General features: G+C 36.1%; 2 protein-coding genes across 3 annotated transcripts; both read left to right on the top strand.

Moving 5' to 3' along the window:
* The first annotated feature begins 262 nt into the window (after positions 1–262).
* On the top strand, positions 263–9,541 carry LOC114292924 (uncharacterized). Its single transcript, XM_082902690.1, has 6 exons — positions 263–386; positions 2,316–2,405; positions 2,500–2,649; positions 4,605–4,738; positions 4,929–5,149; positions 9,130–9,541. The coding sequence occupies exons 1-5, from the start codon at positions 263–265 to the stop codon at positions 5,085–5,087; spliced, it is 657 nt and encodes a 218-aa protein (XP_082758816.1). The 3' UTR covers positions 5,088–5,149; positions 9,130–9,541.
* Positions 9,542–12,523: 2,982 nt separating this feature from the next.
* Positions 12,524–15,431, top strand: LOC114318379 (hypothetical protein At1g04090). 2 transcript variants are annotated; one of them, XM_028265259.2, is made up of 3 exons: positions 12,524–12,807; positions 13,067–14,242; positions 14,912–15,431. In XM_028265259.2, exons 1-3 carry the CDS (start codon positions 12,705–12,707, stop codon positions 15,301–15,303), a joined length of 1,671 nt encoding a protein of 556 aa, XP_028121060.2. In that variant the 5' UTR covers positions 12,524–12,704; the 3' UTR covers positions 15,304–15,431. The 2 variants fall into 2 exon arrangements, with proteins under 2 accessions (XP_028121060.2, XP_028121059.2); XM_028265258.2 differs by having other exon boundaries at positions 14,894–15,431.
* The last annotated feature ends 1,058 nt before the right edge of the window (positions 15,432–16,489 follow it).

The raw sequence follows: 16,489 nt of genomic DNA, 5'->3' as shown, positions 1-16,489 counted from the left end.
ATCCTCCTCCACATCTTCTCTTTCTCTCTCTCAAAAAACCCCCATATTCAGTTTTGTATGGCAGTTCGCTTGCTAGCATTCGAGGTAGCTGACCTCTGCCTAGGCAAGCTGCCTCTCAAATCTCTCTCAATCTCCGCCACCGTGGCCGACGCCTTGTCCGCCCTCAAATCCTCCTCCGACACCTGCCTCAGCGTATGGACCTGTGACCACTCCAAATCCGCCGCCGAGGAGTGTCGCTGTGTCGGAAAAGTCTGCATGGTCGATGTCATTTGCTACCTCTGCAAAGACGAAAACCTCTCTTCTCCTTTCTCTGCTCTCAAATCCCCTGTTTCTGTCTTGCTCCCCAAACTTCCTGGTCTCGTCAGGCACGTCGAACCCTCTTCCAGGTAACCCATTAACATTTCAATTTTAATCTGTTTTTGTTTGTATTTGCTTTTGTAGATTGCTTGATGATAGGTTTTTCAATGTGTAGAGGGTTTTCTCTAATGTCCTCTACATGTTCGATAAATTGCCTCAAAGAATTGACTCCACAATTCCACCCAAGAATCTATACATGTTTTAGGGCTTCCAATTTTTGTAAATCATGTTAATTATACATACACTTCCCAATTTTTGTAAGTCATGTTAATTATACATACACTTCCCTTTTTTCTGTCTCAATTTGGCCTTTTCTGAAATTTTGGACTTGTTTACAAGTTGATTTTTATGTGTTTGGGTAAGCAGGTTCGTTCTTGGGGATGCATACATTGCATTTGAGTGTTTCAAAACTATCAATTAATTATTTTTTAGTTGTTCTGTTACATTTGGGGCCATAGTGGCTGCTCTGGAGCTAAGTAAGAACAAACAGATTAGATCAATATATTGTACATTAACATCCAAGTCAATTAGCTTTTTTAAATTTTAAATTCTAATTGCTTCCTTTGTCGTGCTTTTGTCTTGTTTATTATAGACATATTTGTGACACGAGGATATATCTTGCAATCACTGCTGGTTTTATGCAAGCCATATTTAAAAAAGTTTAAAGAAAAAAAAGAAGTTAACATGGTAAAAATTATGCTATTTGCAATTAGATTAAGTTATATCCCTTTGTTATTCTCCCTTCCCAACTAACATGTAACCCCCACAAAATTTTTTTGACGTATACCATGCGACAAAAAAGAAAAAAGATGAAGAAAAGATTAAGCTATATTTATGTATATATATTCATAGGTAAACAATTCAATTAAAGGTTCTAGAAATGGGGTTCAACATCTACATAGTAGGGGTATTAAAGAAAAGCTAGCTATATCACATCAACAAAAGAATTTTTATTTTTTTATGAAATCAATAGAAGCGACTAAACAGTCACAAAACTTCTCATGTAACCAAAAATGAGAACAATGTAATCGTAAAAGAGCTTTTTTGAGACTATGCATATCCAATTCTACATCCTCAAAGGTGCGGCGGTTTTGTTCCTTCCAAATGTAACCCTTGAAGCACAGAGGCACCACCATCCATGGCTTTTTTACCCTTTTATGGCCTATTGCTCGACCGTCATAGAGATGAATCATTGTGTGCAACATGACCTAACAAACTTGAAAAATAGAAAATAGTAAACTCCAAAAGACTAACCATGTTGGAATGCCACTACACATGTAACACCAATTAGGAAGCATCTCACCCGCTTTCCCAATGTGTCCAAAGTCAAGATGGAATCTAAGGTTGCAGTCCATACAAACACCTTCATGTGAACCCCAACTTTCTTGATATTGTCCCATGGAATGACTTGTCGGTGGTACCCGTTGAATCCCATTTTAGCGATTTAACAGATAATCTCTCACCATTAGCTTTCCACACCATCCTATTCTCCCTTGGCCATGCACCATTCTCCTCATAAAGAATGTGAATGAGTCACCCATTGCCTCCAAATTCTAATAATGTAAATACTATGATGTATTAGTGATCCTTATGTAGTTTGAGACCCAAGGCATCCTTATCTACTGCAATCTGAAACTAGTCGGGAAAAGCCCCACCGATAAGGGAACATCCCCACATTAGGTCATGCCAGAATTTAACTTTCCTACCATCTCCAGGGATGATTTCCCACATCTTCTAGAATACATATAATGTATATGGCTTTTCAAATAACAAAATGTGTATATGGCGTATATGGAGTGCTACTGCATTTATTCAATATGCATTTCAGTTGCTTGTGGAAGCCTGGAGTTCTCATCCAGTAGTGTTATATGCAGTAAGACATGAAAATTCTAATGCCTCTTTCCTAAGTGACCTTCATGTCACTTGATGCATCATATGTTGGATTTTGTTTATTGCAGGGATAATTTCCTGTCAAAGGGGTTCAAACTGGTTCTGTAAGCTACTGGAAGAAGAAGTAGAAGAGGAGCTACATGTCTGCGAGGAAGCTGGTCTGTTCTGTTCTGTTCTTACATATATATGTATTTGCATTAGTTATATGGATTCATGATGTTTGAATGTGAATATTTTGTGATGTATGTGTAGAGATTTCGACGTTTCTTCATGCTTGCGAGGGCGATGCAGTGACTAAGCTCACCAATGAGAAAATACCTTACTTTAATGCTCCAATTTATCTTCAAAACAAGACCCAGATTGGCAAAGTTGAAGAAATTTTTGGTCCCATCAATGAATTCCGTGAGTCCTTATTTTGCCATTCATTGTTTTTTGTGGTTTGAAGTTTTTTGTTATTTTTAGTTTTGGAATCAAATCAGACATGATTTCTGTTTTGCATTTCTGTTATTGGTAGTACTTTTCAGTTAAAATATTAGCTGAATCCCCCCATTTTAAAGTTTGGAGCAAAGTTCCAGTTTGTTCAAGGAAATGGTTCTCAAACTTCAATAGCAAAATTTAACTAGTCAAGAATATAGTTTTAAAACTACAAAATTAGTGTGATAAAGTATTTTATCGATGCAATTGAAAGAAAACTTAAGCCCATATTGCTATCTGCTATCAAAGGGATGTGAAGATGATGTTAGCCACTTCCTTCCTCACAGTCCTTAGAAAACTTAAGCCCATATTGTATGTCCCATCTCACTTCCATACTAACTACCACTCCCTCCCTTTTAACTACCTTTTGAATTCTTGTTCTTCTTTTTCAGACCTCAAATGAATCCATGTTCTGATCCTCACAAATGAGTCCCACAAAAGCCTCCTATTATCCACCAAACTCATCACCTTAGCTCGCTCCTTGGACCCAACAATGGACTATGCTCGCACAGTTTTATTTAATGCCTGGCAGGGATTTATTCCTCTGGAACACCATGAAGGACTCTACAAGTGCTAGAAGGATTGAAAGAGGAGGAATTCTAGGCACTGAATGTTTGATTCTAGTTAGAAAATCTGATTACATGAGGCATTTATAGGCTCTAATAGGCAAGCGTAGAAATAAATCAATTTGTATATCCAATGAAGTATACCTAAATATATTCACTCTAGAAATACATGAACCCCAAAAATAAATGAACAAAACATAAATATATACTTCTAGAAAATGTGTAAATTAACTTAACTAAATTATGTTTATTATTTCAACACCCCTTTTAAACTTGATTTTTTGTAACGCCAAGCAAACTTGAGAGGTTTTGTGAATATGTTGACAATTTGATCATGAGATTTCACAAACTTGAGTTGCACTTCCATGGAGTAGTATCCATATTCCACTACTTAGTTTATATTAGCTTCATTTATATGTGTATCGCTTTCCATAATTGTCATTCATGCAGTCCAAATCAAGGCTTCGGGTCCCCTGTTCCATAAGCCTGTCCCCATTCACAACTCATCTGCCATACCTTCCGACTTCGTGGTTGTCCTCGCCACCTTGCTGTGCACCTTAATCTGTGTTTCGGCTTCATCACCGTGGTCAGACCAAATCATCGCCACAAGGTGGCTGCTCCGCAGCCCCGAAAAGGAGCCATAGTAAGATCCAGCCACTGTAAATGTTTGACAGTGGCTGATCTGCTGCATCTCAAAGTTCAACGGAGCTGATTGCACGATCTGCCTGGTTGGAGTATGCCAACGGCAACCAGATCTGCTCGCCGTCGCAGTTGCGCTACGAATTTCATGAGATCCGCTACCAATCGTCGACGACGAAGACAATGCGGCGAATCACCCTCTTTCTCATGTTTTAATATTAACAACACCATATATATATATATATATATATATAATGTCACATATAAACTACCTATATGTTGTGTAATTAAGGTAAGCCCAATTCGCAAATTTCCCTATTTTACATCTTGCTGGTTTTGTTCATACATCTAGTTTGCGGGCATGAATGATACAAATGGCTCCTTCCGAATACTTTTGATTGCCAGTATCTGTAAATAGTATGTGTCAATTGCCAAGAACATGAAATCTTTGATGATGATAGATGGTCGATCTGTCTAATTTTGTTCCTATTTTCAGGTTTAGATGAGTCATATTTGTTGGGTGGAGAGAGAATCCATACAAAACAGAAGGCCAACGGAGTCGTAATTGATCTTTAAGACTAGACACATGTCAGCATGAGAATTAAGGGACAAAACATTCACCATCTTGTTGTTGATCTTAATAAAAAGACCGATTACTTTGCTTGCCGAAAATGCCAGGTCTATATGTTGAAGACATGAGATCCACAAGGAGGGGGAACTGTAGGAGCATGAAAGAAGAAATTGGTAAACATGCTGATGTAACAACTAAACTAAGTAGCCAGCTGTTCTTGTCACCCAACATAAGACACAGTGTAATTTTTCCCTGCTCCTTTGATCTGCCACTGTAATTTTTTCTGAACAATTTTTGTGAAATTTATTTGATTCCTTGGAAATTTTTTATATTTGACAATTGGTGAATGTTTGGAAATAGATTTTATTTTGTATTCCATTCTTGCAATTTACACTGTTTTTCTTAAAATTGTTTCTGTGACTTATGTGCAGTCAGAAATGAAACATTTTGGAGGGTCTGACACTGAAGCTTATAGTCAGCACTTTGAGAAGAGAATCTTGAAACTCGAGGATAATTCAAACCCTAGATCTGACGATCGATGCTCCACCACAAAGATCGTCAAATCGCACTGCACAACCGAAGAAGTCTAGCCCGACAAATTCATCAGAAAGTGTGAGAAAACCGAGCAGATTCTCAGGGACTGTGTTGAAAGGTATCTATCTCTTTCTGGAAATCCAGTTTTTGTTTTTACAACTGTTTGATTGCTGAGAAAGTATGAGAAAATGATTGCAAGTCTTTTGAATTTTGATGCTAGGGATTTCATTAATTTCAAATTCAAGTATGCAGAAATCTTTAACTCAATCTCGAGTGTTATGGAAAAAAAAAAAAAGGTGTTTCTCCACCTAATTTGCCTTTGTTTAGTTTTGTAGCTACATGTGTTATATACACACACTTATAATAACAGAACCAAATAAATAGAACCGTGTAAGAAATAAATGTGAATTTGTGTGTTGACAGTATATATTGGAAGCTTTTGTGATTTGCTTCCAAAATATTCTATGGACAAGGAAACTATAGATGCTTAAAGTGGCTCGATATTTGCATAAAGAAAATGTTGTTAGATTAAAGTTATTTGTGATTTGCCTTCAAAATATTCTATCTAGGTTTTGGAAACCATATTAAATGATGATATCCGGTCTTGCCAACAATCTTTACAATATCAGCAAACTAGTAAAAATACAAACAAATTTAGGACAAAATTGGTTAAGATAATTGGTTTTTGTGAAATGAAACATTTTATAGACTTAAGCAAGCTTAGGAACAGATAAGATTCTCCTAGTGAATTGATAAGAATTTTTTGTGCGAAAAAATACATTAAGCCCCTCACCACACCACCTGACAAAATGGACTAGGAATTGCCTCTTGGATTTGTTGATGTCACCATCGGCTGAGCCTTTGCAAAGGAGTTTCCAAAGCTATTATATGTATGCATTGCATCTGAGCATGTGGATTCAACAAGATTAGATGTTTCTTTGTTTGTTTACTATGATTATTTAGATCTATAACTGTTGAGAAAATTGTAGGATTATAAATTTAGCTATATGGAGTGTCCACCTTGTTCGTGGGTCAGATGTCTCCAAATATGGAGTGTCCATCACAAGTTTAACTTGTTTTGATGATTTCATGTTAGATAGGTAGACACCCAAAACATGATTATTTACAATAGAATTATATAGACCAAACAACAAGATGGTAGGTGTAATGCATGTTTTTCTCTAAAAAATAATCTAATGACGAGGGTATCTTTCACATGAGGTCTACTCCATAGTCTTTCAGCAATAAACAAAGCATAGCATACACAATGCTGTCTATCTCACTTTAGAAAGTAGTGTAATTTTGTCCATGGAGTAGAATTTAATTGGCATTCCCAACTTTTCGAAGCTACAAGTTCTGATGAAAGAATATTCTCGAATTCCGTAAGATAGAAGTTATTAGAACACACTATTACGTGCTTGGAAAATATTTGTGTATGAAACTTTATAATAAACTTAAGCTATGCTACGTGTCTGTCCCTTACCATCAATTTTGTTTGTCTATGACTAAGATATTGTTCCAATCAATCATCTAACAGAGAGATGAGAAAGAAGGAATGAAAAAAATATTAGAAATTTAAGAAAAAGAATGTTCATCCTTTAAACCCATGTTTTTTTTGCAATTCACATGTTCTTTGAGGAAGCCAAGAGTATATCTCCTTCAGTAAAGCTAGTGCTTCCATCCGTTTGAGTGGCCATCCTCTATGTATGGCTCGAGGAATCCTATGAATTGCAAGAATAAATAGATACATTACAATAGATTTAAAAAAAAATAGAACCAACTTACTATTAAAATAAATATGCAAATCTTGATCCTTACTGCTTAGAGATACTTCTAAACAGCCCAGTTCTGTACAGCCCAGTTTTACTGCTCACCCAGGTTCTGCTGCTCTGCAGCCTAGTTTTTCCATCCAGCAGCCCAGTTCTGTTGTCCTGCTGCCCAGGTATGCCTGCAGCCTCCAACTCTACAGCTCAATTCTGCAGGTCCACAGTCCAGTGCTGCCATTCCACAGCGTAGTTCCCTTTTGCCACAGCCTAGTCCATTTTTTCAAGCTACTTCTATCCCTCTGCAACCTACTTCTTCAGACCCATCTGATCTTGCTGTCTCCCCTAATCCTTCTATACCTATACAGTCCATTTCTATACAACTTCCTTTGTAGCCTTCACCTCCTCCTACCAACACTCATCCTATGATCACTTGATCTAAAGCTTCTTTCTCTGTCATCAAGTCTTCTTCTCCTCATTTTTTTTTTTTTGCAGATTTTGAACCACCTTCTTATAAGGAAGCCAATTTATCCATTTGGTGAAACACTTCATTATTGGTAGACCATGGAGAAACACATGGAGAAACACTTCATTATTCAATTCATATCTTTGATAGATCAGTATTGTCATTTACATAATGTATATATACAGCTCTAAGACAGTTACAACTAACTAACACATGCATCCACTCTAACAACCACTATAACAAACTCTTTATCTAATCAACTATAGTCTGGAGCTGTGTTTTTGTGAATGCATCTGCAGCATTGGTAGACCAGTTGCTGGTATTGCTGCTGGTATTGCAGCTGTCTTATCAGCTTTCACACCGAAGAGCAAAATAAGCCCAACATTGACAACATGAAAGTTTTAGCTTTTGCAATGGTTGAGTCAATCTTTGTCTTGCATTTGACAATGGCTTCTTTGAAATTTTTGGCAAAGTTGTCAAAGAATCTCCTTACATTTTGCAAAGTGCTTTTTGTCACTTTTATTCTTCATTATGAACATGGCGTGGCCTCTGTCGGGGAGGTGAAGGATGCTAACATAGACTTTGATGTGGCACAAAGTATTGAACCCATCAATTAAGAGTTTACACAACATGCAATATTGAACCCATCATTTTTGCCCCCTGCTCTGTTTTTTTTTTTTTTTTTCCGGCCATGTTGGTAGCATTTTTCCATCAGTCGTATTGACATAGATAGAGAGGTTTACCATTTTTTTCCATCATTCCGCTAACTTTGGGACCATTTAGAGATATTTTATTCAATTATGAACATCAGACCATTCAACTTAGATTGATCATTTTACATTTTTTTGTGTAAAAATTTGTTTCCCTATTTTCACTTGTTAATAGCCAGAGTTAAACAGGAAATTGAAAAAGCTTAGCCGACCAAAAATAAAAAATAAAAAATCCAGACAAGTCATTAACCGAAAAGGAAATCCCCCCTCCTTTTTTTTGTGTTGTTGAAAATAGTAGTGCAGCAACAAAACATAAGTGGCAAGTTTATCAGAAGAGAATTTGTTTATTGATGTAGTATATCATCATTAATTAGAACTATGTCGTGTTAAAGTAAGCTTACAGGGAACACACCTAAATCTTAGATCTCTGAGAATGAGTTGACTGTCTTGAACCCATGATTCTCAGGTAGAGGTCCATTTCCTAGCCGCACAGAAATTATCACCTCCAAACCTGAAACATGTATTAGAATTCAAGATCCAATGGTTAAGGCAATCTCAACCAATGGCTCTGGCAATAAAAAAAAAAAACTGTATGGCTACATCACTCAACCCTCAAAGCTCACCACACTCACTCAAACCTATTTAGGATCTTACAACACTTAACTCACATCCCTACAGATCATACAGCAACCTGCAAAAAATTAACCTGCACTGAGAGCATTAGTTAAAAATTTGAGGCTCACCCCACTCAACCCACAAATCTCACATCACTCACTCAATGAGCTAGTATAAGGTTCGTAACATTCAACCCACCTCCCTAATAAAGTACCAGCCATATACCTGCAGGTTATTAATAGTTACTAGATTTAAGCAGAGAGTCAGGTAGAGACCATATTCATTTTTTTTTAATCCGGAGATGCTTGATAATGTTTCTTATAGTACTCATATAGATTATCTTACCAGGTTTTGTAATGTCATGTAAGATGAGTGATTTTGGAATTGGTTGTTTTGTTTGGTTAATGCTAAAAAGTCTGCCACTTGAGGCCAAAGAAATTCGAGGGTCCTATATATGGGCTCCTGCTGATGACGAATTGATTTTTCTCTATTTAATTATGCATTTTTCTTTCCAACAAGTATGACATAATTCTCTCTATTGCAGCTAAAACTACCCTATCAAATTGTGGCTATTGTTTCCAGTGCTTTGAATGATGCAGCTGCAAAGAAGTATGATTTGGAAGGATGGTTTCCTGCATCCAGCACTTACAGAGAACTTGTTTCATGTTCAAATTGCACTGACTATCAGTCCAGGAGATTAGAGATTCGATATGGGTAGAAAAAGGGTAGACTAGTAGTTATATTTTTGGATACACTAATAGTTATATTTTTGGATGGGTGTGTATAGAAAATATTTAGTAGACTAGTAGTTATATTTTTCGGTTGATGTACATGGATAAAAATTTTAAACATAATAACAAGTATTTGTTATGTCTTAAATTTTTATGTTAGATGAAATATGTAGTTTGGAATTATTTGTGGATGAAAACTTATAATAGTTGCTGATTTTAATTAAACAGGTTCAGAAATGGTTGATCTATGTATTTTGTTGAATGTTCATGATTCAATTTATTTGTTGGTTTGAATGATTTTTGCAAATTACAGATTATATTGAATAAATTGGATGGATTATTATAAATTACAGGTTTATTTTGTTGGATGTTGGCGACCAAATGTGACAATTGGCGACCAAACTAATTTTGGTCGTGAAATGTCACAATTGGTGACCAAAAATTTTGGTCGCGAAATGTCATAATTGGCAACCAAACTAATTTTGGTCGCAGAATGTCACAATTGGCGACCAAAATTTTTGGTCGCGAAATGCCACAATTGGCGACCAAACTAATTTTGGTCGCAAAATGTCACAATTGGCGACCAAAATTTTTGGTCGCGAAATGTCACAATTGGCGACCAAACTAATTTTGGTCGTGAAATGTGACAATTGGCGACTAAGAAATTTGGTCGGCAAAAGGCAACTTTTCGCGACCAAAATGTTTTAGCGACAAAATGAATTAGTCGCAGTAAATAAATATTTAGCGACCAAAAATTTAGTCGGCAAATGTAACTTTTCCCGACCAATGAAAATTTTGGTCGCGAATTACTTTTGCCGACCCTCAATTGGCGACCAAACTAGCGACAAAAAAAATTGGTCGCGGATAACTTTTGCCGACCAAAAATAGACTTTTAGCGACCAATTTTTTTGTTGCCAAAAGTGTTAATTCTTGTAGTGCCAATGATGCAGGATAGTATATCAAACTTATTATAATCCAAGAAAAGGGTCGCATAAATTTCAACAAACTAACTAAAAAACCATTAAAAAACATAAAACAAAAAACAAAAAAATGAACAATTGAAAGGGAGTATTATTGGGAAATTAAAAATCTGAGGAAGCACAAATATGAAATTGAAATAAATAGTTCACCCTGGAGAGCAAACACAAATATGAAATTGAAAAATCTGAGTGTGTAGAGAACACACTTCATTTGTTACAGATGATGTTGCCTGATGGAATCTTTTGCGTCCGCCTTTTGGACTGTTAACATATAATATACCTTATACTTTCATAGCTGTACATGTGCATTAGGAGCTGTAATGTACATGTGCATTAGGAACCAGCAAAGGTGTAAAGGAGGCCAACACCCACTACCAGCAAAGCTTTAGATTACACTTTTATATTATTGTAATATCTTACCTTATGCCTTCGTACTCCATTGTATCTTTCTCCTCTCTATAAATAGAGAGACCTAATTCTCTTGTAAATACAGATACACAACAAGCATACATTATTCAATAATACAATTCTCTATTTATTTTTATACATTTATTCTAACATGGACCTTTTAATTTCTCAAGCGATTGAACATATATTGGTTGCAGTGATTCATTATATTTTGCATTTGAATGGATGAAAAAGTACTGTCTGGGGTGTATTGCAGTTGGAATATTAAGTAGTGTGCTTTGTTATTTGCTTTGGTTTTAATTTTAATTTTAGAGCAAACACAAATATGAAATTGAAAAATCTGATTCAGCACAAATATCAGCTATTCCTCTTTACTGTTTCGCATTTATTTATTATCTTGAGTTAATAAATATATAAATATTGGGAAAGGGACAGCAAACACAGACAGAGAGAGAGAGAGCATAAGAAGAAGAACTCACTGAGGAGTGGGTCGCCGTCGGGGGTCGCCGTCGGGAGTCGCCGTTGGCCGTGGGTTCGCCGGTGAGGGTGGGTTGCCGGTGAGTGAGGAGAAGGGGGCTGAGTGGAAATGGAGAAGGTCTGTGCTGGAATGGAATGGTGGGAACAGAGCTGTGTGCATATATCGTTTGGGCGGGAAATTGGAAATTACATTTTCAATTTTTTTTTTTATTTTTTATTAGAGCCGTTGGATCTGTTTCCACAGATCGTGGCTGTTGCCAGCAGGAAATGAAGGACCCTCCTCAAGGAGAGGATCCGGACTCTACGTAATCCCCCATTCTCTCCAAACCACTCCATTCAAAAAAGTCATAAAGCATCATCTATCTGTCAATTTTTTATATTTTCTTCTTGTTTTAATTAAAAAAAGGTGGTAACACCATCGATATTTCTTTATCATGATCAATATTTTTTTCATTTTTTCTTCTTGCTTTAATTAAAAAAGATGTGGTAACACCATCAATATTTCTTTATTATCATGGTCATTTCATTAAACAACAAACTTATACTTAATTTTGAACAAAAGTAAAACACCTACTGGCCATGTATATACCAAAAATCTCCCTTCATTAGAGGTTATTGTTGGAGCCGTGAAGCCATTATAATTTTTATTTTGATGATTTAAATTATTTATTTTATAAAATTTTAGGAGTAAACTTTTCATAAAAAAATCTAATTGATCCAATATTCACAATTATATAATTTTTAATTATTTTTTAAATAAAATAAATAGCAAATATAATTTTGAAAATATACTATTCATTTTCTAAGACAATATGTAATAAAATTTTATGAATATTGAATCAATCTGATTTTTTTTCATAAATAATCTATACATATTTACAAAATCAACAATTCGAATAGGCTCATGGTGGGGTCACACAGGCCTCAATAGCACCTTCTGCCCCAATAGCACCTTCGGTCCAATATTAGATTGACCTTATTTTTTTTGCCGAAAATGAACAATTTTGATCGTTAAGATGGCCACTCACCTACCAAACGGGACGAAGAAGTATATATTACAGTGAAGCATTCATTCTTGGATGACTTTGTGTCGTATGGAACACATGTTTCAGGGATATGTAGAGCATATATACTTTGTCCCAGAGTTAATTTGACAATGACCATAACATCACAATAATTTATAATTATCAACATCAATTTAAATAATCATAATTTACATAGAAATTGGAATCCGAATGTACATATAACCATGAATCATCCAAAGAACAAAAATAAATAAATGAATAAAAAGATAAGTCATACAAGGTACGATCATGAGATGTAACCAATAAGTTACTTTCACATAAAATCCAATAATGAAGATCTTTATTTATGGGGACCAGTCCATTGATCACTTTGTCATCATCACTTTCATCAACCACCCTGTAATTTAGAATATGCCTCCTCAATGATGTTTTATACATATAAATCTCAGGACCTCCTTTAGTTGTCTCTCTTCAATCTTTCTTTACAAAAATCCAGCAATGGGAAATTGTCTATGTTTCTCCTCTTCCTCTAAGCAAAGAAAAACTTTGCCCATTGACACCATTTTCAAGCTTCCCTCTCCAATACCCACTTGGCCACCAGGTTTCAATTTCTATAATTCTCAATTCTCTGTACTCAAATCCTTTTTTCTGTCTCTCTGTCTCAATGTACTCTCAGTCATATAATTATGTCTTGCAATTCCTACATCTCGAGATCGTCACTGCAAGTACATTAGGACAAATAGACAGAAAAATTTGGGAACAGAGAATCTCAACTCATATCATTGTTAAACTTCATAGTTGTTTGTTTTGTTTTCTTTCTTTCTTCATTAGTTCTCATAATTTTTGGGTTCAAATTACAGGTGGAGGATTTGGAAGTGGAATCATAGATCTAGGAGGGCTTCAAGTTTTTCAGACATCAAATTTCACAGAAGTTTGGGCTACCCATGAAGGTGGACCAGGTGACCTTGGTGCAACATTTTTTGAACCATCCTCTATCCCAGATGGGTTTTTCATGCTTGGCAGCTACAGTCAGCCAAACAACCAGCAACTTTCCGGTTGGGTTCTAGTCGGAAAAGACATCGAAAATGACCCATCAAGCTCAACCCTAAAGGAGCCAGTTGACTACACTCTAGTCTGGACTAGTGAGTCCCTAAAAATTAAACAAGATTGCAATGGTTACATTTGGTCGCCAACACCACCAGATGGTTACATGGCTCTTGGTCATGTTGTCACAACCTCACCAAACAAGCCTTCCCTGACCAAAATCCGATGCGTCCGCTCTGACCTCACCGACCAAACAGAAACCAGTAATTGGATTTGGGGACAAGGCAGTGATCAGAGCAGCTCAAAGGGTTTCAATGTGTATAGTTTGCAGCCTAGCAAAAGAGGGACCAATGAGCCTACTGTGTCTGTTGGTACATTTATAGCCCAAAACAATGCTTATAACACATCCTTATCTCTAGCTTGTTTGAAAAACAATAAATTTGACTTGTCTTCTATTCCTAATCTAACACAAATCAAAGCATTAGTGCAAGCCTACTCTCCATTGATTTACTTTCATCCTAAAGAGACTTACCTTCCCTCTTCTGTGACTTGGTTTTTCAACAATGGGGCATTACTATATACTAAAGGGGATGAATCCAACCCTGTTCCAATTGACCCAAGTGGCTCAAATCTTCCACAAGGGGGCTCAACTGATGATGCATATTGGATAGACCTTCCAATTGATGACAATGCCAAAGAGAGAGTCATGAGAGGGGATTTGCAGAGCTCTGAGGCTTATTTGCACATAAAGCCGATGCTTGGCGCGACTTTCACTGACATAGCTGTGTGGATTTTTTGCCCATTCAATGGACCTGCAACTGCTAAGCTTGAGCTCATTGACATCCCATTAGGGAAGATTGGTGAACATGTTGGTGATTGGGAGCATTTGACATTGAGGGTCAGCAACTTCAATGGGGTGTTGTATAGTGTTTACTTCTCAGAGCATAGTGGAGGGACATGGTTAGATTCTTCATTGCTTGAATTCCAACAAGGTAATGTTGGATTCAATCCTTCATTTATTTACAGTTATTTTGAAATTTAAAATAAAGAGGTACAACTATGGTAAAAATAAAAATTAAAAAAAAAAAAGAATAAAATTTGAACAATTATGTTTGTTCAGGAAAAGTGCCTCTTGGTCATTTGGTTGTGGAGATAAAAACAAGATCAAAATTCTCTCTTTGTTTTTTGGTTGACTTGAGAAAGGCTTGACATTCTGTTGTGACCGATCGTGCAATGTGTTAGACACTGATTTGGGATTGCATCCAAGAGTGAAATTTGACAGAGTCAATATATACCTCCATGAATGGGGTCGAATATGACCTTAAGATAATGACTTATCATAACTCTTTCACGAACTATTTTATTTTCCTACTTTTATTATTACCAGGGGCTATGTACGCACAATGCGTGTGCTATGAAATCTATAATGAAAGCAGCTGATAGGAGATGAGTAAGAGATATAAAAAATAAGAAGAAGAAGAAATGAAGCAATTGTAGGGTAAATTTGACGTAGAATATTCATTTGGGTTCACACACCAGGTGGATTGTTCCTTTTATAATATAGTAATATACATTTTATGTTTCATGATTTTATTGTTGATATATATTTTCCTGATAGTTAATTTTATATTTAATTGTTTTAGTGTCTAAGTCTCCAACAGGTAACAAACTAGTTGCCTATGCATCCTTGAATGGCCATGCCATGTTCCCAAAACCAGGGCTAGTTTTGCAAGGAGCTACTGGAATTGGAATAAGGAACGACACGGCCAAGAGTGACAATGTCATGGACACCGGAGCAAGGTATTCAGTGGTTTCAGCTGAGCATCTTCAGGGGGAAATTGTTGAGCCACCATGGCTGAACTATGACAGAAAATGGGGCCCAAAATTTGCCTATAATATTGGGGTAGAGGCAAAGAAGGTGGAGAACAAGTTGAAGGGAGATCTGAAATCTGCATTCGAGAGTTTGGTGAACATTTTACCTAATGAAGTGCTTGGAGAAGAAGGTCCTACTGGCCCCAAGATGAAAAACAATTGGAATGGAGATGAAGTTTGATGCATAAATTAATCACAGCATTTGTGATTTTTTTCCACTTTCAATTTTTTTAAAATTATTTTAACAATTCACTTGTGCAATTAAAATCCACTTATGTTATATTAAATTCACTTGCAGCGTTCTTTAAAGGCCCCCTTGTGTTATTTTAGTTGGGATTAGTGGATTACTTGACTTCTAAAAACAAATCTACCTAAAAGTATATGAATACAGACAGCAGCACAGGCACAACTCTAGTCTTGGATGGGTTTTGTTGAAGTTCGAACTAGTCCCTAAAAATGCTTAAACAAGGCAATCCTTAGAAATCATAAAACCAAGACTTGTTTAACTTGTGTCGATTCTAAATTAGAATCATTGCAATTACAAAAATATACAACCACAATTCTAATTCAAATTTATAAAGTTGCTATAATTCTTTAGGATCAATTAAGGAGGTTACATATCAGATTTCCAAGCCACCAAAATATTGAAAAGTAATTACAATAAAAAAAAAAAAAAGAAAAGAAAAAGAAGGAAGAAGATACAAATAAAAAAATCTGAATCATGATACAATTTACAACAAAAATCAATTATCAAGAACGAGAAAAAAGAAAACACATATACGTTTTTCCCCCTTCTGTCTACAGATAATATGCTCTACAATATCCTTCTTTTGAGTTCCAATTTAAACCTTAGGTGTGTCTGCTATTTTCAAGTATTACTCACCTTGCACGTTTCGATTCAGTTTTGAAATTAATATATCTGACATATTACACAAGTCAAGATAGTAAAGATTGGATAGATGTTTAATGCCACTAGGCAACTCCTCCAAATTGCAACCATAGATAGTGTTTCAAGATGAGGCAATGTGCCTTCCTCTAGTGTCACCCCTGTCAATCCTCTTAATCTTGTAAAAACTTAAGGCTTTGAAACCTACCAGCCTTGAAACAGAATCCCTCCCCTTCATTTGCATCCTGAACCAAGTGTGAGGCGAACCAGAATGGGCAAATCTTTAAGGGAGTGTAGTGGATCATCTTGTAATTTGCTCCCCCCGAAATATAGGCATGCAAGGCTATGAAGTAATCCAAGGCGGAAACTCCTCTAAACATCCTTTCAAGTATAGTTGTTGAAGAAATTGAGGAGCTGAAGATAAAGATTTTTAGATCAAGGATTGCATCCTCTTCTATTGAGGTTATACTTAATGAGCGAA

This window comes from Camellia sinensis, chromosome 13 (assembly GCF_055761805.1).
Source record: "Camellia sinensis isolate YWXY chromosome 13, ASM5576180v1, whole genome shotgun sequence".
NCBI classification, from domain to species: Eukaryota; Viridiplantae; Streptophyta; class Magnoliopsida; order Ericales; family Theaceae; genus Camellia; species Camellia sinensis.
Note: the sequence above shows the minus strand (reverse complement) of the source record. Positions and strands in the feature narration are given on the sequence as shown.